General features: G+C 42.7%; 1 protein-coding gene across 3 annotated transcripts; it reads left to right on the top strand.

Moving 5' to 3' along the window:
- Nucleotides 1–1081: 1081 nt before the first annotated feature.
- On the top strand, nt 1082–15729 carry septin3 (septin 3). Of its 3 annotated transcripts, XM_086119167.1 has the most exons (12): nt 1082–1335; nt 1764–2044; nt 2222–2836; nt 8040–8444; nt 9323–9451; nt 11446–11527; nt 11672–11809; nt 12058–12175; nt 13502–13597; nt 13689–13785; nt 13868–13919; nt 14221–15729. In XM_086119167.1, the coding sequence occupies exons 1-12, from the start codon at nt 1124–1126 to the stop codon at nt 14339–14341; spliced, it is 2346 nt and encodes a 781-aa protein (XP_085975293.1). In that variant the 5' UTR covers nt 1082–1123; the 3' UTR covers nt 14342–15729. The 3 variants fall into 3 exon arrangements, with proteins under 3 accessions (XP_085975293.1, XP_085975291.1, XP_085975292.1); XM_086119165.1 differs by lacking the exons at nt 1082–1335; nt 1764–2044 and having other exon boundaries at nt 2696–2836; XM_086119166.1 differs by lacking the exons at nt 1082–1335; nt 1764–2044; nt 2222–2836 and adding an exon at nt 6462–6604.
- Nucleotides 15730–17485: the final 1756 nt, after the last annotated feature.

Raw genomic sequence — 17485 nt, forward strand, 5'->3', positions numbered from 1 at the left:
GTCCGACTATATCCAGTCGGAGCTTCTCTACCTCACACACCAGCTCGGGCTCCTTCCCTGCCAGAGAGGTGACATTCCATGTCCCAAGAGCTAGCTTCTGCAGCCGAGGATCGGACCGCCAGGGTCCCCGCCTTTGGCTGCCGCCCAGCTCGCATTGCACCCGACCCCTTTGACCCCTCCCACGGGTGGTGAGACCATGAGAAGGGGGACCCACGTTGCCTCTTCGGGCTGAGCCCGGCCGGGCCCCATGGGTGTAGGCCCGGCCACCAGGCGCTCGCCAACGAGCCCCACCTCCAGGCCTGGCTCCAGAGGGGGGCCCCGGTGACCCGCGTCCGGGCAAGGGAAACTGAGATCCTTTAATTTTTTTTATCATAAGGGGTCTTGGAGCCGTGCTTTGTCTGGTCCCTCACCTAGAACCTGTTTGCCATGGGTGACCCTGCCAGGGGCATAAAGCCCCAGACAACTTAGCTCCTAGGATCATTGGGACACACAAACCCCTCCACCACGGTAAGGTGACGGCTCACGGAGAGGTGTTTCTAATTCTTATTATATAATCTCCTAAATGATTTATTTGTGTGTGTAGAAATCTGTGAGGTGGCAGGTAATGACAGAGGTTAGGATAACTGGCAGGGTTCAAGAACAAGTTTGTTCAAAATCTGGTTCCGGTTCCCCAAAAACTTAAGACTGCTGTTTCAGTTAGCAACATTTACACAGTTAATTTAAGATAGCGCTACCTTGTATGACGCTCTTACTCTGAAAGACAAAGCGAACCACTTCCAGTAGTGAAAGTGGTTGATGTAGGTGCGGTTGTTCTTCAAGTAAAAATAAAATTGTGTTCCGTGTACAGTAATGCTAAAACGTTGAGTAATGTCTCTTTGTGATGGCGTATTCACAGTTCCACTCACCTGACTACGTTCACTTTGCACTTAGTCTAAATGCTGGTCTGCCTCTAAAAATAAATGGAGGAATGGGTCTGTATTTGTACACCTGGATGTGTTTCGTTGATTGCCTTTTTTCCCATTAGGACTGGCAAGCCTCCTCCAAATGTTTCTTTATTTCATTCTTCATCAGGTTGCACTCTCATCTCATTTCCCCAACGTAAAAAGCAGCAGACGAAAGAAGAATGAGCGTATTTGACCGCCTGTCACCTTTAATCCCTCGTCTGTCGGCGTCCTCCAAACAAGCAAAAGATCATCCTCATCTTCCTCATCCTACCCCCCTTTCATCCGCTCCTTTGTCTGCTCCCCTGAAAAGGAAAGGAGTTGACATGCCTTCGTATAGGCTCGAGGGTGTCACCTACGAAAGAAATCAAAAGAAGCTCTCGGGCGCTGACAGGTAAAAGAAAAATGGATCGAGTATTTTGGGTGGTTAAAAACATTTACAGCAATACCCTTGGCTTCGAAGTCCCGCTCTTGTATGTGTCTCTCCCCCCCCCCCCCCTTTTTTTTTTTCTACTTTGGGCTCTTGTTGAGGTATAATACCACCCTTGACCACAAGATAGCGGCACACACTTTGAGACTAAATTTGCTAGAGCAAAAACTAATCAACACAGACGAGTTTGTGGTGCCGTTTTGTGCTGCTGTGTTGTCTTTCTATATACTAATGCTTGATTGTGAGATAAAAGTATTGTTATTAAGAGCTGGATCAAATAGGCCAAGTCGCCATTGAAGTTGCCCAAGAAGGTACAAAGTGCATAGCCCGCCACTTATGAATAGTGAGCTCATTCCATACGTCCTCTTTAATATTTTCATCTCTCTCTACAGCTCCACATGTTTTGGCACTGCTTGTTCATCACAGTGTCCTCCTTGGAGTAAACACGGCCAGCATCTGCAGAGGAATGAGGGTGGAGTAACTGTAAAACGTCCTGCAACGACTTCCGTTACCTTTTCGGCAAAGACGAACACCCCCACTTCTGATGGTCTTCAACTAAAAACGAGCCTTTCACGACATCCCCACGTTCCCTACGCATTACAGGACCAGACTGAGCCCCAATCCAGGAGGGATAGGCTTGATCAGAAAGGGTTGTGGGACTTTTCCAATCGAGGTATACATAGACAAAGTTGGCTACAGCTAATTGCGCAAAATCCTCCAAGACGATAAATACAAACAACAACAAGTGATTGAAGCATATATATAAATGTGTGTGTGTTTAATTTGCACATAGTTTTTAAATTAAGAATTACATGCCTCATTTCATCAGGTTGTGTCTTGTTTCTTCAAGCCCAATTGTTGCAGTGTTCTCCTCAGCCTGGATATGAAAAAATGCACTCTGAGAACCAAGCAGCTGGACAGATGACTCCTGAAAAGTCTGAGGCCAGCGGTGAGGCCTGGAGAACACGCTGGAGAGAGGATCCCTGCATCACTCAACTCAGGTGGCATCCCGAAGAAGATAATAAAAATATATTATACAACACAAAAGTCAAGGCTGAATCCATAGAGAAGCAAAGATTCTGGTCGAAGCCTCAGATGGATGTTGCGGTTGAACAGGAATGCAGCAGTTACTCAAGGGACAAGGCTGGAACAACGCAGGCTCCCTGGTGGACATACAGAGGAACAACATTTAAGACATACCTGGTGCATCCTTCCCAAACATCACCTGTACCGCACAGTGGAATCGCATCAACAACTGTCGATGAAGTTAATGACTTTCTAAAAGGAGCCAACAGTCTTGAAGCTACCACCAAATTGCGACAACATCCCTCGAACCTCGATGAGGAGCTTTTTGACAGGCCGTCTGCACCCGAATGTTCAAAAACGACTCCAAAAAGGCTTCCAGGGGAGGAACCAGACGATCCCTATTACGTCAGCATTTATTACCCAGTTTCAGTTTATGAAGGTGAGTACGGAGCAGTCGAAAGAGGACTGAAGGCCGTCTCAGGGTGTTGGGGGCGTGATCAAACGCAGATCTCGCTGCTTATCAGTGTCGTAGCAGACATGTTGAGTGAACAAAACATTGGTTAGCACAGTGTTTCAATGTGGTGCACATAAATATTTGAAGAAGACGAGCCAGGGAAGAATGGAAGGAGGAGATAACGTGCGTACAGGTGATTTACACGATTGCAGCAATTGCACATATAATGTAGATTTACGAACCTTTGCAGATGGGCCACATTTAAAAAAATGTGAAATTGAGATGAGGTTAAAAAATGTGCTCATAAAAGATCTTCCTTTGAAGAACAATGTGTAAATAATTTGTTTATTTATTAATAATTACATTACAATGAACTTATTATTTGATTTGATAAATATACAAAACATTTACATGTAAAAAGTTAAATTACTGATTTTCAGAATCAGAATCATCTTTATTAGCCAAGTATGTAGAACACACAAGGAATTTGTCTCCGGTATAACACGCTGCATTAGTATCATCGTAAACAACAAATCATTGAACCATTTTAGAGTAACCAGTAGCAGTATTTGTAGTACAAGAAGAGTGACTACGTCAGTGACTGTTTAAGGAGTTAATGGCTAGAGGGAAGAAGCTGTTTAAGTGTCTACTGGATTTGGTGCGCATGGATCTGTAGCGTCTGCCTGAGGGGAGTAGCTGGAAAAGGTGGTGGGCAGGGTGCGGGGGATCCAGGAGGATTTTCCGTGCCCTTGTCTTGATTCTTGCAGTGTGCAAGTCCTCAAGAGTGGGTAGGGCTGTGCCAACGATTTTTTCCGCCGTCCTAACTGTCCGTTGAAGTCGGATTTTGTCCTTTTTTGTGGCGGCCCCAAACCAAACCGTGATGGAAGAACACAGGATTGATTCGATGACTGCCGTGTAGAACTGTCGTAGCACCTCCTGTGGCAGGCCATGCTTCCTCAGCAGCCTCAGGAAGTACATCCTCTGCCGGGCCCTTTTCAGGATGGAGATGGTGTTGACTTCCCACTTCATGTCCTGGGAGACTGTGATTCCCAGGAACTTGAAGGTCTCGACGGTTGACACAGGGCAGTTGGATAGTGTGAGGGGCAACTGTGGAGAAGAATGTTTCCTAAAGTCCACGATCATCTCTACAGTCTTGAGCGTGTTCAGCCCGAGGTTGTGTCGGCTGCACCAGAGCTCCAGCTGCTCCACTTGTTGGTGGTACGCAGACTCGTCGCCGTCTTTGATGAGACCGATGACCGTGGTGTCGTCTGCGAACTTTATGAGTTTGACAGCTGGATCTGTTGAGGTGCAATCGTTTGTGTAGAGAGAGAAGAGCAGTGGAGAGAGGACACATCCCTGTGGGGCTCCAGTGCTGGTGGTGCGTATTGATAATGTTGTTGCTCCCAGTCTCACCTGTTGTGTCCGTCCCGTCAGGAAGCTGAGGATCCACTGGCAGATCGTAGGGGACACACCGAGGTGGAGAAGTTTGGGGGTGAGGAGTTCCGGGATGATGGTGTTGAACGCAGAGCTGAAATCCACAAACAGAATCCTTGCGTAGGTCCCTGTGCTGTCGAGGTGCTCGAGGATGTAGTGCAGACCTATGTTGACTGCGTCTTTCACAGACCTGTTTGCCCGGTAGGCAAACTGGAGATGGTCCAGCAGGGGTCCGGTGACGTTCTTTAGGTGGTTCAGCACAAGGCGTTCAAAGGACTTCATGACCACAGACGTCAGGGCGACAGGCCTATAGTCGTTCAGTTCCGATGTTGCCGATTTCTTGGGAACTGGGATGATGGTAGACTGTTTGAAGCAGGATGGGACCTCACACAGCTCCAGAGATCTGTTGAAGATTTGTGTGAAGACCGGAGCCAGCTGGTCAGCGCAGACTTTCAGGCAGGAGGGGGACACTTTGTCGGGCCCCGCAGCTTTCTTGATCTTCTGCTGCTTGAAGAGCCGTCTCACATCCTGTTCGTGGATCTGTAGTGGAGAAAAAGAGGGTGGGGGGGGGGGGGGGGTAGGTAGAGTGGTTTCTGGTAGAGGTGGGTGTGTGTGGGAAATGGGGGTGACCTTTTCAAATCGGCAGAAAAACATGTTTAGTTCATTAGCAAGACCCTTATTGTTCACAGTTTGGGGGGTGGCATTCTATAGTTAGTGATTGCTTTCAGGCCATTCCATACAGATGCGTTCCATACATACTCGTTAGCAGAGAACTGGTTTTTCAGCCTCTCTGCATAGCTTCTCTTAGCGATGTTAATTTCCTTTGTCAATTGGTTTCGGGCGTGTTTGTACAGTGCCCGATCTCCACTTCTAAATGCGGCCTCTTTCTCTTTCCTGAGTTGCCTGAGTTTGGGAGTAAACCATGGCTTGTTATTGTTGAAGGAGCAGAAGGACTTCGTTGGTACACACATGTCCTCACAGAAACTGATGTATGATGTGTATGATTTAGCAGTATAACAGATTATTATTATTTGATTACATTAATGACTTCATACAACAATGGAAAAATAAAGCATTTTAAATAACATGTTTCAATGAAACATGCCTAAATTAATGCAACATATCCTCGGCCACATATCATAATTTCCAAAGTCATTTGCCAATATTTTGAGAGAACATGCAATTTTTAGAAAACATTCATATTTCTTTTATTTCGCTTATTTGTTCACCCATCTGATTGAAGTTTGGTTACAATATCAATTTTAAAAAATACCAATGTGTGTTCTGAAAATTGTTTTTCCTCATTTCCCAAAAATATTGTGAAATTACTTGAACAATTATGTGGCTGACAAAATATAGGAATCTTGCACAGTGGGCAGGATTAAAATATGGAGTGGGCCTTATGTGAGAAAGATGGAGGGATTGAGATACAGAGAGATAAAGAAAGATTAAAACGAATATATGTACATATGTACATATATATATATATATATATGTTATACACAAGATGTATAATTTTTAATGCCCCATCAGAAATTGTACATCTCAATTTCTTGAATTTTCTCCAAATTATCTCGCGCTGTGCTCGAAGGTCACATATATTATTTGTCCTCTGCAAAGAATGACTCATCTTCGTGCTGACCTATTGAGAGAAGTTGAGACCTCTCAGTTAACGGTCTATCCATCTGTCTGTATTATACTGCCCCCAGGTGGCCAAGGCAGGCACACCAGAAAGAGCAGCACTTTGGTCGTTCAATTGACACGGTGTGACAAAAAACCTTGAACTTGCTGTATGTTTTTCTAGCATAAATTATTATGGAGTGCTACTTTTTCCTAATAAAATTACACATTGCAATCCTGTGGGGGATGGGGCAGGGTAAATGACATTTCACCACTGTATTTCAATCAGTTTTTATTTGATCATAAATAGGTTCAGGGTTCAAATTTTGGCCTTCCTGTGTGAAGTCCCCATGCTAGTTTCTACTCACGTTTAGAAAACACGCACGTTTGACTCATTGAGGACAAAGTTGTCCAATTTATAAGTGTAATCAAAACGTCCGGTTGAACGAGCGACTAGCCCGTTGCGGTGTGGACGTATTGCGCGTGCGCACAGAATCGTCCCACGCCCTCTTTCCTCTCGTGTCGCCCTGGTAACGGAGGAAAAGAAAAGGAGGGAGTGGGGGAGCCAGAGGGAAGGACAGGAGAGGAGGAGAGGCACCCAGAACAATCTGCTCACCTCGCCACCGCCGTGTCAGAAACTACTTGGTTGAAATTAGGCGAGATTAGCTGCCTCCCGAAGAGACGTCGTCGCGTCTTCAGGTTAGTGACGAAGCAGTTGCTTGCATTGCTACGCGTGGCTCCTCTTCGCCGCTAGCCGTCTTGCTTGTCCAACGCGAGAGACAATAGGGCCCGACACAGGCTGCTATCGGATGATTTTTGTTGTGACGAACCGGAAGACGAAGGCGCTTAATGTGGTCTTATTCTTGTATTGTTAAACTCACACATGGAAAGGTGTGTTGAATTAAGAGGAACAGGTGGCAATTTTCAAGTATTCATTCACTCCATCACCATCATTTGGCGACTCAGCATGCGCTGCTGTGACAGTGTGCATGCATGTGTGCCAAATGGCAGCACAGTACATTGCATGTCGTAAAATGTGCACTGACAGCCAGGGTGACCTGCTTCATGAGGACCAGATTGCACTAAAAGGAAGCCTGACTGGAAGCAGGCAGCTCCATGTGCCCAAAGCCTGCAGGCTGGGACCTCACTTGTCTTTTATCTGTTATTTTTATTAATATTTACCATCTGTCAGCTAAAAGGACTGCTTGATTCAGCCCAAGCAGCATGCTTTTTTTTTTTTTCAAAAAATACCTCAAGTGGTGTCACAGTCAAGCATGTCTGCCTGGTTAAATATTTAAAATGGTGTCTGGGTGTAATACAGTGGCGAGGATCCTGATTCCTTTCTCCTTGTTTCTCACTAAATTCTGAACAATTGTTTTATTTTTATGTATTAGTAGCTTCTGTAGGTCAATTATTTCAGGGTTTTTTATGTCAGCTCCTCTGCGATATTTACCAGGGTGTCCCTAAAATCTGGACTCACAGGCAAAAATGCAAATCTTCAAGAAATTGCATTTTATCAATTGAAATATTAACAAACGTCATCTGCAATATGATTTTCAACATTTGCCATTGCACGACTAATGTGAACGTCATGTAATAACTGCACATTGGCCTCAACAGTTTGTGTCCAGACTTTCGGGGCAAATTTTTTTTCCAACATGCTGGACCAAATACTCTTGTGTTGCATGATCATGATCATGATGAATGACTGTATAGCATCGATGTCCAAAATCCAGCTTGCGGCCTATTTAATGCCCCATAGCTTGCTTTTTATTATAGCTTGGCACATGGCATGTTCCAATAAAGTAGGACGGTGTGGTTACCTGGTGATGAACGTGTCTGCCTCACAGTTCTGAGGCTCAAACTTCATTCAAGCGATTCATTCAACAAATATCACAGTCCTTGTACTCTGGAAAAAAATAAACACTCAGTGGGTCAGATCAAAGAACAGAACGGGTCAATTCTGGCCCATCAGCCATACATTTCCCATCCCTGATGTTGAAGGGAGTCGGTGACCCAGCTACAGAAAGAAAGGAGCAGGCGACCCAGCTGCTCCACTGACCTACTTCTTATAGATAGACAGACTTTCTGGATGAAGATTGATATATATTTTTTATTTCTCTCTCCTCTACAGACATGTCGGACATAGTTCCTCCAGAAGTGAGACCCAAACCGGCCGTCCCCGCTAAACCCCCCAATGTGGGCGCTCCCTCCCCCTCCAACCCCTTCCCGCCACAGGGGCTGGGCATGGGTGGCGTGGGTGGAGTATCCGCGCCGGCTCCCAGTGCCATCCCCGTGCCCATCGGGAGTCACGCCCCGAGCCACGGGGGCTCTCATGCCATTGGTCACGGTGTAGGCCACAGTGTGAGCCACGGTGCGGGTCATGCTGCAGCCCACCTTGGGGGCCACGGTCACAGCACCTCCAACAGCACCAGCGGGGGGTCCACTTTGCTGGGGTACATCGGGATTGACACCATCATCGAACAGATGAGGAAGAAGACAATGAAGACGGGCTTTGACTTTAACATCATGGTTGTCGGTGAGTGTGACTCTCAAGAACCTATCGACTCTCATGAGATCTCGTAAAAGCTTGTGAGACGTCAACATCGTGGGGGAAAAAAAAGCAAAAAGAAAGTGTGGGCAAACTACGGCTCACAAGCCACATGAGACTCACTAAGGATTTAAAATCCAGAGTCATACTGTATATATGATGAATGCAGCCATATATTTCTTAAAATTGGAAGTTATAATGTATTTTTAATTTCATTTATTTCACCAGATAAACTGGTCATTTATTTAAATTATGCATATAAACATAAAATGTTTCTGTATATTTTTAAATAATAAAAATGTATTGATTGTAACATTAGTATTAATTATTCTATTTTTAAGATCAACTATTTTACATGCACGTTTTAACTAGATTTTTTTTTAAATATGTGTTTAAAAGTTTTACCAGACCCCATCCATCAATTTATTAAAGTTTACGCAACCTTCATTTAATGGAATAATTCACTTTAGCTTTTTCACCGCGATTCCAGATGGGTAAAATGTGATAATAACCCTAGAATCGGAAATGAAACTAATTAGCTGGTCATAAAATAGGACACTTGGTCCTGTCTGCTCCGTACAAGATGGGTGAAGTCACAACATCAAAAAATGAAAAGGAACTCAATGTACACTCGACAGCTTTTTTTAATCTTTGTGTGACGTCCCAAACACAAACGCCAATCCTCCAAGAACGTTTGACACTGCGTCTATCATCTCGCATCAGAATTAAACTTTAGCACACATTTATTGTTGATCTTTTTTTCCATTATAAATCCTAATTTACTGTCCCGCCCTCTCGTACCGTGAAGTAGGACACCAACAGCGTCTTTTTCAGGCCTCTTGATCAGAGACCCTTTTCACCATCAGGTCACAGCGGTCTGGGCAAGTCAACTCTGGTGAACACCTTATTTAAGTCGCAGGTGAGCAGGAGGAGTGCTGGATGGTCCCGCGATGACAAGATCCCCAAAACTGTCGAGATTAAATCTGTGTCTCACGGTGAGTACACGCAGCGCCACGCACTCAGCATTTCTATCTTTAGAAATGAAATAATGCACTCGCCAACTCAATTCTCATGCAGGATGTTGATATGGGAGGCTTTCATCTTTCTGTCTAACGGGGCAACTCAAGAGGATCTGGGTTCTGACACAGAGCCAACATGTTGATCCATATATAAACAAATTCAGGGCAGTTGAGTGCGTTGGGATTTTTAAAAAGAGGCTCAGGTCCAGCTTTTACGAGTTGAGCGTTTCGCCTTGTTTTCATATCTAATCTTTTTATTCAAGCTATCTAGCGGTCAATTTTGAGATCACTTGGGTTTAATTGCTATCATGCTATAGCCCATTAGCATGTTGGCATTCAGGCTATAACAAAGCAAAGCCATAATGCAGTTGGTGTCAGAAAAACTATGGTGACTATTTTAGTGAACTCACCATCTGGTATAAAATCTCCATTTTGTGCAAAACAAGCGTTGCAGATCTCCAGTGATATTAAGTGTTGAAAAGGTTGACCTTTTTTTCTACATGTCCATTTATGACTAAAGCTTCAATGTGACAAATGTTATGTAGTCATCAGCCATCTTAGACTGTCCTTGACTGGATCGCACTCCTTGAATGCCCGTCGGCAGTATTTTGAGCAAATACTGATGTGGAGGTAGACACTTATGAGACTTGCTTAAAGGCCTTCCTGAAGATAAATCACACCAATGCTTTTGTCAGTCCTTTCAGCCAGACGTTTCTACTAAAACTGCACTGGCGTGAGGATAAACATTGTACGGTATCCTCCGTGATTTAGAGCACCAGGGAGTTAGAGGTCATAAATCGGTGATAAGCTGCTGTGCTGGTCCATTTTTATGGCCATTCCTGCAGCGGCAAATTATACTTTTGCTATTCATCAACATTTTCATTAATGAATCCAGCCCTTTTTTGGAGCACTTGTCCTAATTAGGAGCCTTTCCTCACGGCTGACTTCGGGCGGGAGGCTGGGTACACCGTGGGCTGCTTGACAGCCACCGCAAGGCACATATAGATGAACGACACACAACCTACAGTATGATTGTGAGGTGGTATGCAAAACCACTATTTCAACATGCTGTCCTCATACATGAATAAAATACAGTGAAACTCCTCTACAATGAAATCAGGTTTGTAGCAAGAAATTTTTCACAACGGGGGACTTTTCACTGAAGCAAATTTTATCTCAGATGTAAACACAAAGACACACAAAAACGTATACAGTATGTGTACTTTTTTATTTTATTCCAATAGTGCATAAGTATGAGCATACACTTATTTGACGCTTCATATAGCTAGTGTAGAAAGAAAAAAAGGGAAAGAAATTGCATAATGATCAGCATTGACTTTCACTTACATCAATTTCTTGCATATTGTCTTTTATTTTTGCTTCCTCCATCTTCATTTTTATTACCTTTATCCTGTCTTCAAGCATTTGAGCTTTTCTTGCTTTCTACTTTCTACTCCTTGTTATGCAAAGGTCCGTTTTGTCGCCATTTTAGCAATGCATTTTAGCAACGTTCGTGCTGCGTCTGAAAAAAATAATTGCCTGTACTACTGCGCATGTGTAAACCAGTGTGGTGGTTGCTGTTGCATGCTGAGGTTGGATTGGACTTTTGCGGAAGGCTTGTTTTCGTTGTAGTGAATCGCGTTGCGAGGCAAGAGCAGAGAAAACTATTTCATATAACAGAACAGGGGAACTTTTCGTTGTAGGGGGAGCAGAAAAGTGGGAATGGCTCTCATGCATGAAAATTTTTTCACACTAGCGGATATTTTTGCCCATGTAGGCTTCGTTGTAGAGGCGTTTCACTGTACCCCAAATGTTTTTGGGGTTTTTTTCCGAAAATAATTACAGTGCACTGCTTTCTCTCCTATTTTGGTTTGCACGGGAGAGCATTGAGGACAACGATCTCCTCAAACGGGTGTGTGTAGTGAGCACGTATATTGTATTTTCATTCTTATGCTTCTTTGTATGCGCAGTTATTGAGGAGGGCGGTGTGAAAATGAAGCTGACTGTTGTTGACACCCCGGGCTTTGGCGATCTAATCAATAATGACAACTGGTGAGTGGGTTTCCACTTCCTGTACAGATTGACTTCACGATATGAAGCTTCAAACACCAAATTACAGAAGATGGGGCAACTGTTTAGTCCTCCACATTTTTTGTTTTAACCTGCTCAATTTCACTCTTTCATTTGCGTCGGCAGCTGGGAGCCCATCTGCAAGTACATCAATGAGCAGTATGAGAAGTTCCTCAGAGAGGAGGTGAATATCACCAGAAAGAAGCGCATCCCAGATACCAGAGTGCACTGCTGTCTCTATTTCATCTCCCCGACTGGACACTCGTAAGCGGGGCTCTTTTTCATTCTCCTCACTGTATTTCATCCTTTCATCTGCATCATCAAACTGCGACCGAGAAAAGCTCTTACTCTCAAAGCAGTGAAGGTTAATGAGACAGATGAGACACGACAACTTAATTTCCCCGGCCTCCGTTTGCCATTCTGATTATTAGCGCATGTGCATTCATGGAGGGTGACAGTTCCCCTCCCAACTGACTTTCTCGTATTTTTCATTTATGGACCGTACACGACAGACTGCGGCAGCTCGACGTGGAGTTCATGAAGCGCTTGAGTCACTCCGTCAACATCATCCCTGTGATAGCCAAGGCTGATACCATGACGCCCGACGAGAGACAGGAGTTCAAACAACGGGTGAGTGGTGCTCCATTGGAGAAAGCACGCATACCTTTTGCTTATTATTGTGGCCGTGTTACACTCAGCTGTGAATCTCTTTGCACTTCTAAACGATGGCATTTTTAAAATTAAATAGATGGGCGGAATCCTCGTACCTCCAAAATCATCCCTTTTCCGGAGACCGTCATGTTTGTTCAACAGCAGTTACAATTGCATTACATTACATGATGAAATCGAGTTTCAACACTACGGAATGGTCATTAAGTTTTAAAATGATATCAAGTGCTTCAAACAACAAAGCAAAGAATATGCGAAAAAGTGGTTCAGATTGCATGACTGTCTGTGTCTTATGTGTTGTATTGTATTATTTTGTTCTGATGCTATTTTGACTTCAAGATGGCGCCGCGATACTGGCTGCCTTTACAGCAGCTCCAATACTTTTTGTTCTTCTACTTTCTTCCTTTCATAACTTTGCTGCTGTAAATTGGGAATTTCTCCATTGTGAGACGAATAAAGGTTTTCTTATTCTTAAAATAACAGCCACTCAGGTGGACTGACCAATGGTATCGATTTGTGAAAATAATATTCAATTTACCAAATTGTGACATAGGAGGTTCTGGACTATTATTATTTATATTATTATATTTTATTATTTAATTTCAATTATTATTGTTCTTTAAAAGTATATTAGATATTATTTGTCACCGTAACATTATGCAATTTGAACATCAACATAGCACTTAAGTTGGATATTCAGCTCGCATCCCACTTAGTGGCGAAGATTAAACAAAGGTCACAAATGTTCGAAGAAAGTTTGAACATGTTAAAACTGTTTGCAACCACTAAAACTATTTGAGAATGCCCGGCAAACGTCTTTGCGACCTCGAACGAACCCTAATGAAAAAAAAGTCAAGGTTTGCAAATGCTCACAAACTTTTGCTTGTTAAGATGGGCAAAATAAAACTGTCTGAATTCATGATTAAATTATAACAGATTGCATATGTCACCAAAACAACATAAAAACAACGAAATAAATATTTTGCAAAAAACATTTCATAAAGATTAAATCTAAGCATATTGTACTTAAAAGTTAACCCTTTCACGCATCCTGTAACCTGATAGGCTGTCCACTGTCATAACCGCTGTCCCCGAAAGGGTTAAATACAACTGAACAGCACTTAAGGAGTGATATTTTTTTCACATACCACCAGAGGGGCCTATGATGCGAATCCATTTTTCGATTAGGAAAAAAAAAGAAGCAAGATGGGCCAAGAGGGTTGAGCTCAAAGTTATTGCCAAATGTCTGGCTTTACATTGTCTTGTTCTACCTGCTTTGTGATGCAGGTGAAAAAAGAACTGGAGATGAACGGCATCGAGTTTTACCCGCAGAAAGAGTTTGACGAGGATATGGAGGACAAGAGTGACAACGACAAGATCAGGGTATGCGATTTTGGGGGTTTTCCACACAACACTCGCCAAACATCTCTCACGGCAGTCCGCTCAAGCTCATGGAAATGTCTTGCGTCCGCAGGAGGCGATGCCCTTTGCTGTGGTGGGCAGCGACAAAGAATATCAAGTGAATGGCAAGCGAGTTTTGGGGAGGAAGACCGCATGGGGAGTTGTCGAAGGTGAGCACTCGTTTCTTTGAACGTTCCCAGCATCCGCCACGCGGAAGGTATTGACGGGTTCTGCTTTTTGTTTTTGTCGTAGTTGAAAATATGACTCATTGTGAGTTTGCCCAGCTGAGAGACTTCATCATCAGGTAAAAAACTGCTTCCTTTGTATTCTCAGGGCACTGAAATAATCAAAATTTGATTTTTCTGGTTGTCTTAGGGGATGTTTTGCCTCTCATCCGAGTAGGCTTCATCACTTCATGCATTCAGTTGTATATATTTGACGAAATCAAGAAATCACTGAGCAGGCACATCCCCACAAAGACAATAAAACCTTTCTACTCGTACTGTTCTAGAAAAAAGTGTACCGGGCCACTACATGATGAAATAGTCGACAAGGTTGATCTGAATTTACTGCATTTAAACACAAACGCCCCTTTCTTTGCGCAGGTCTCATTTGCAGGATCTGAAGGAGGTGACACATAACATTCACTACGAAACATACCGTGCCAAGAGACTCCATGAGAACGGAGGCCTGCACCCCGTTGACACCCAGGAAAGCAACCTGTGATCAGTCAGTGTTGTCGTACAACTTCGGTTATGCCGACAGATATGCTCGACATTATATGCTCATGACTGGCATCGCTGCATGCTTGAAACACACTTCAATGTGTACATATCAGTGTCATTTAATTGTTCATTTTTCGATAACCACCCCTTGCTTGTCAAAGTAAGTCAATATTTGGGTGTACCACCCATTGTCTTGGTGCCATGATACAAAAGACTGCCAATGCTGGGACGATGTTTGTGGGTTAGTCGGAGCTGAGGAGGAGTCCCAGCGAATTTGTTAAATTTTTGTCTTTATTTTGGGTTTTATTACATACTGTAGGTGTTGTAACTGATGGACATATAGGCTCGTTTGATTAATCACAATTGTCATTCATGTGTGTCTCGCATAGAAAAACAATCTAATTTATCATTGTTTAATTTCAAAACAGTTTACAGGTACAAAACTGCAGTTTAACATATGTACGCTATCCAGACAAATCAACAAGAAGAGCACAAATGTGTGCCAGGGTTACATAACAACAGCATAATGTTTAACTCCTTCTCAGAGGTGTTTAGTACCCAGCTGGCACGAGTTGAGGCCTATTTATTTCATTTAAAGCTTACCTGTATGTAGCAGAAAAAGACCAATGGTGACGTCATTCACTTGGCATACTTATCTCTACCACTTGGTGGCAGCACTCTTCTCCATGATATCTCTGCATCCTCGCAAGAAATTTCGCAAGGTTTTTGTTTGGGCGCGGGCGGTGTCGTTTTTGCCAATAGTTTTTGTTTAAAAATAAGTCCAGAAGGTCATAATTAATCATTATTAAGTTATACTAAACCATATATAGCTTGGGGTTCAAAAGTATGACTCAACATGATTTCTCACTCTGTTACCGGTAAGTGTTCTTGCTGTGAGTACACAAATATGCCATAAATTACAGGCACTTTTTTCAATCTGGTTCTTTTTTTTTTTTTAATGAATCATTGTTTTATACAAACGTGCACATTTCTGTGATTTTGATTTGAGATACGAGATGTGTGATGCAAATTAGACACAGGTGTTTGTGATTTTGGTGAGGTCAGGAAACCGTGTGAAATCACTTCTTTGTCTGGTCTGTTCGCTTGTGCATGCTTGAATCTAAATGGTCTGTGCGCCCAAAGCCAATCACTGCACACTGTTACAGTAACTATTTCGGAACATGTTATATTTAAATACAGGAAGTGGGGTGACGCACTGCAGTCTACAAAGTTGGCAGTCAACGATCAGACAGATTGCTCATCCTTTGTGATTTCTAACCATCCATAACTTCTCAGAATTGCTGCAAATTCTTGAGATACAGTATATTTTACAGCATTTTTTGTCTTATTTATTGGAATTTATTTAATAAATGTACATTCCCATGGAAATATTTTCATTTGAATGTTTTTAGTGAGTCTTTACACCACATTGAGAGATCCAAGGTTTGAATCTTGGCTAAAACCCTTGTGTGGATTTCCTCCATGTCCTCTGGCTTCTTTCCATGTTCCAAAAAGAATGTTAGGCTCAAAGAAGAACTCAATTGAGTCATTGTTTGTCAATTTGCAATCTTTAATCAGCGATATTATATTCTGTCAAACCGACTCAATAATTTACCAATTCATTGGAGGTTTATGTACATCCTGTTTGGACCACAGATTTTGGGCCAATGACAAAGATTTATGATTTTGCCAAGGGAATATTTTTTCCATGGCAAGGCTGCGTTCTGATGTTACCTACTAAAGGCAGCTAACAAAGAACCACCAACAATGGAGTGCACTTATAAAGCGCTTTATCGGTTCTACACCATATGGTGTCCAAACAAGCAGCAGGCGAAGGACTGGCAGAGCATCTGAAAGTAAAAAACTCTGAATTTGCCATATTTTTGTGGAGCCTTTTAAAAACGAAAGCTCAAAGTCTACAAGTCAATCTCTGTTGTACGTGGTGGTATATGAAGGGGAAATGGCTTGTATGTTCTGTGAATAATTCTGGTCCTAACTTCAGTTAGTCACTAGCCATGCAGACTATTTTACAATAAATGATATACAAAGGATGTGATTGTTGAATAACGTCTTGTCCTAACGGTATATATCTCGAGTTATTCAGTAGCTATGTGGATTATTTTACGCAAAATGATTCGATTGGGCAACACTGCTCCAGCAAGACTTTATTCTATTGCTATTTGCTGCCCAACAAATAGCTTGGACAGTGTCTAACTCATGATTTCAAAACTAGGTCTGAAACAATTTTGTGTGCGTGTTTCATGAACACAAAAGTTTTTTAAAAAATCTAAAGACGTGTAGGTCCGTTTTTTTTTTTTTTTGGATAGCGAGAATATAGTTTAATATTGCCTCGCTTGCACTATACTAGTGCTTTTCCATTTTTGCTAAGTACAATTACAGTATTTTCATGTTATTTATGACACTATTGTACTTATAAGAAGCATATGTTACTTTATCGCCGGTGCAGTAACATACGACCGGACAGTAGTTTTAAGATAAGATCTCCTTTATTTGTCCCACACTAGGGAAATTTACAGCCTCCAGCAGCAAGAATGTAGGTAGAAAGAAGAAAAAACAATTATTTCCCCCTTTGTAAATTAACATTTTGTCTTCAAGTTGAAATTTCCTCACCTTTTTCGTGTGAAATGTTCGGCTGGTACATTTGCTGTCGGTCAAGGGAAAATGATAACCCTTGAGTCGACAAGCACATTGAGAACGATGCCAGATACAATTTAAAGAAAAAACACTTGCATACCAGGAGACAGTTCAAACACAACCTGATGGCTGCTTTCTACGAAGAATCCGTTCCTGAGCGGAGATCATAAAGTCGCACAGGCGCAGGCACAGACTGTCGCCACCTGCCCCGCGCAAATGCTCCTCCTCTTCCTAACCACAACGTCTTGCTTTGACTCACAGAGAAATCATAATTCCCAAACAGACAAGTGAGAGAGAGCGAGAGAGAAACAATGGCGACGAGCTTATCCCCAAATTAAAACAACATATTACGTGGTTATAATGAACAAACATATTTTATAAGTGCAAATAAATATATTTGTGTTACTGCCCAGTGATAAAAGGAAGATCTTGCATACAAAGTGGGGTTTTAACGCTTGTCCAAATACATGTGCAAAATGTGCTGTGTATA

This window comes from Hippocampus guttulatus, chromosome 9 (genome assembly GCF_054856545.1).
Source record: "Hippocampus guttulatus isolate MCC_2025c chromosome 9, RoL_Hgut_1.0, whole genome shotgun sequence".
Classification (NCBI taxonomy): Eukaryota; Metazoa; Chordata; class Actinopteri; order Syngnathiformes; family Syngnathidae; genus Hippocampus; species Hippocampus guttulatus.

Excerpts from the sequence above, each read along its gene's own strand:
- septin3 (XM_086119167.1), top strand. The coding sequence starts at position 1,124 with ATGAGCGTATTTGACCGCCTGTCACCTTTAATCCCTCGTCTGTCGGCG. Across the intron at positions 1,336-1,763 it reads AAGCTCTCGGGCGCTGACAG|CTCCACATGTTTTGGCACTG; the intron begins GTAAAAGAAAAA and ends CTCTCTCTACAG. Across the intron at positions 13,598-13,688 it reads GTGACAACGACAAGATCAGG|GAGGCGATGCCCTTTGCTGT; the intron begins GTATGCGATTTT and ends TTGCGTCCGCAG.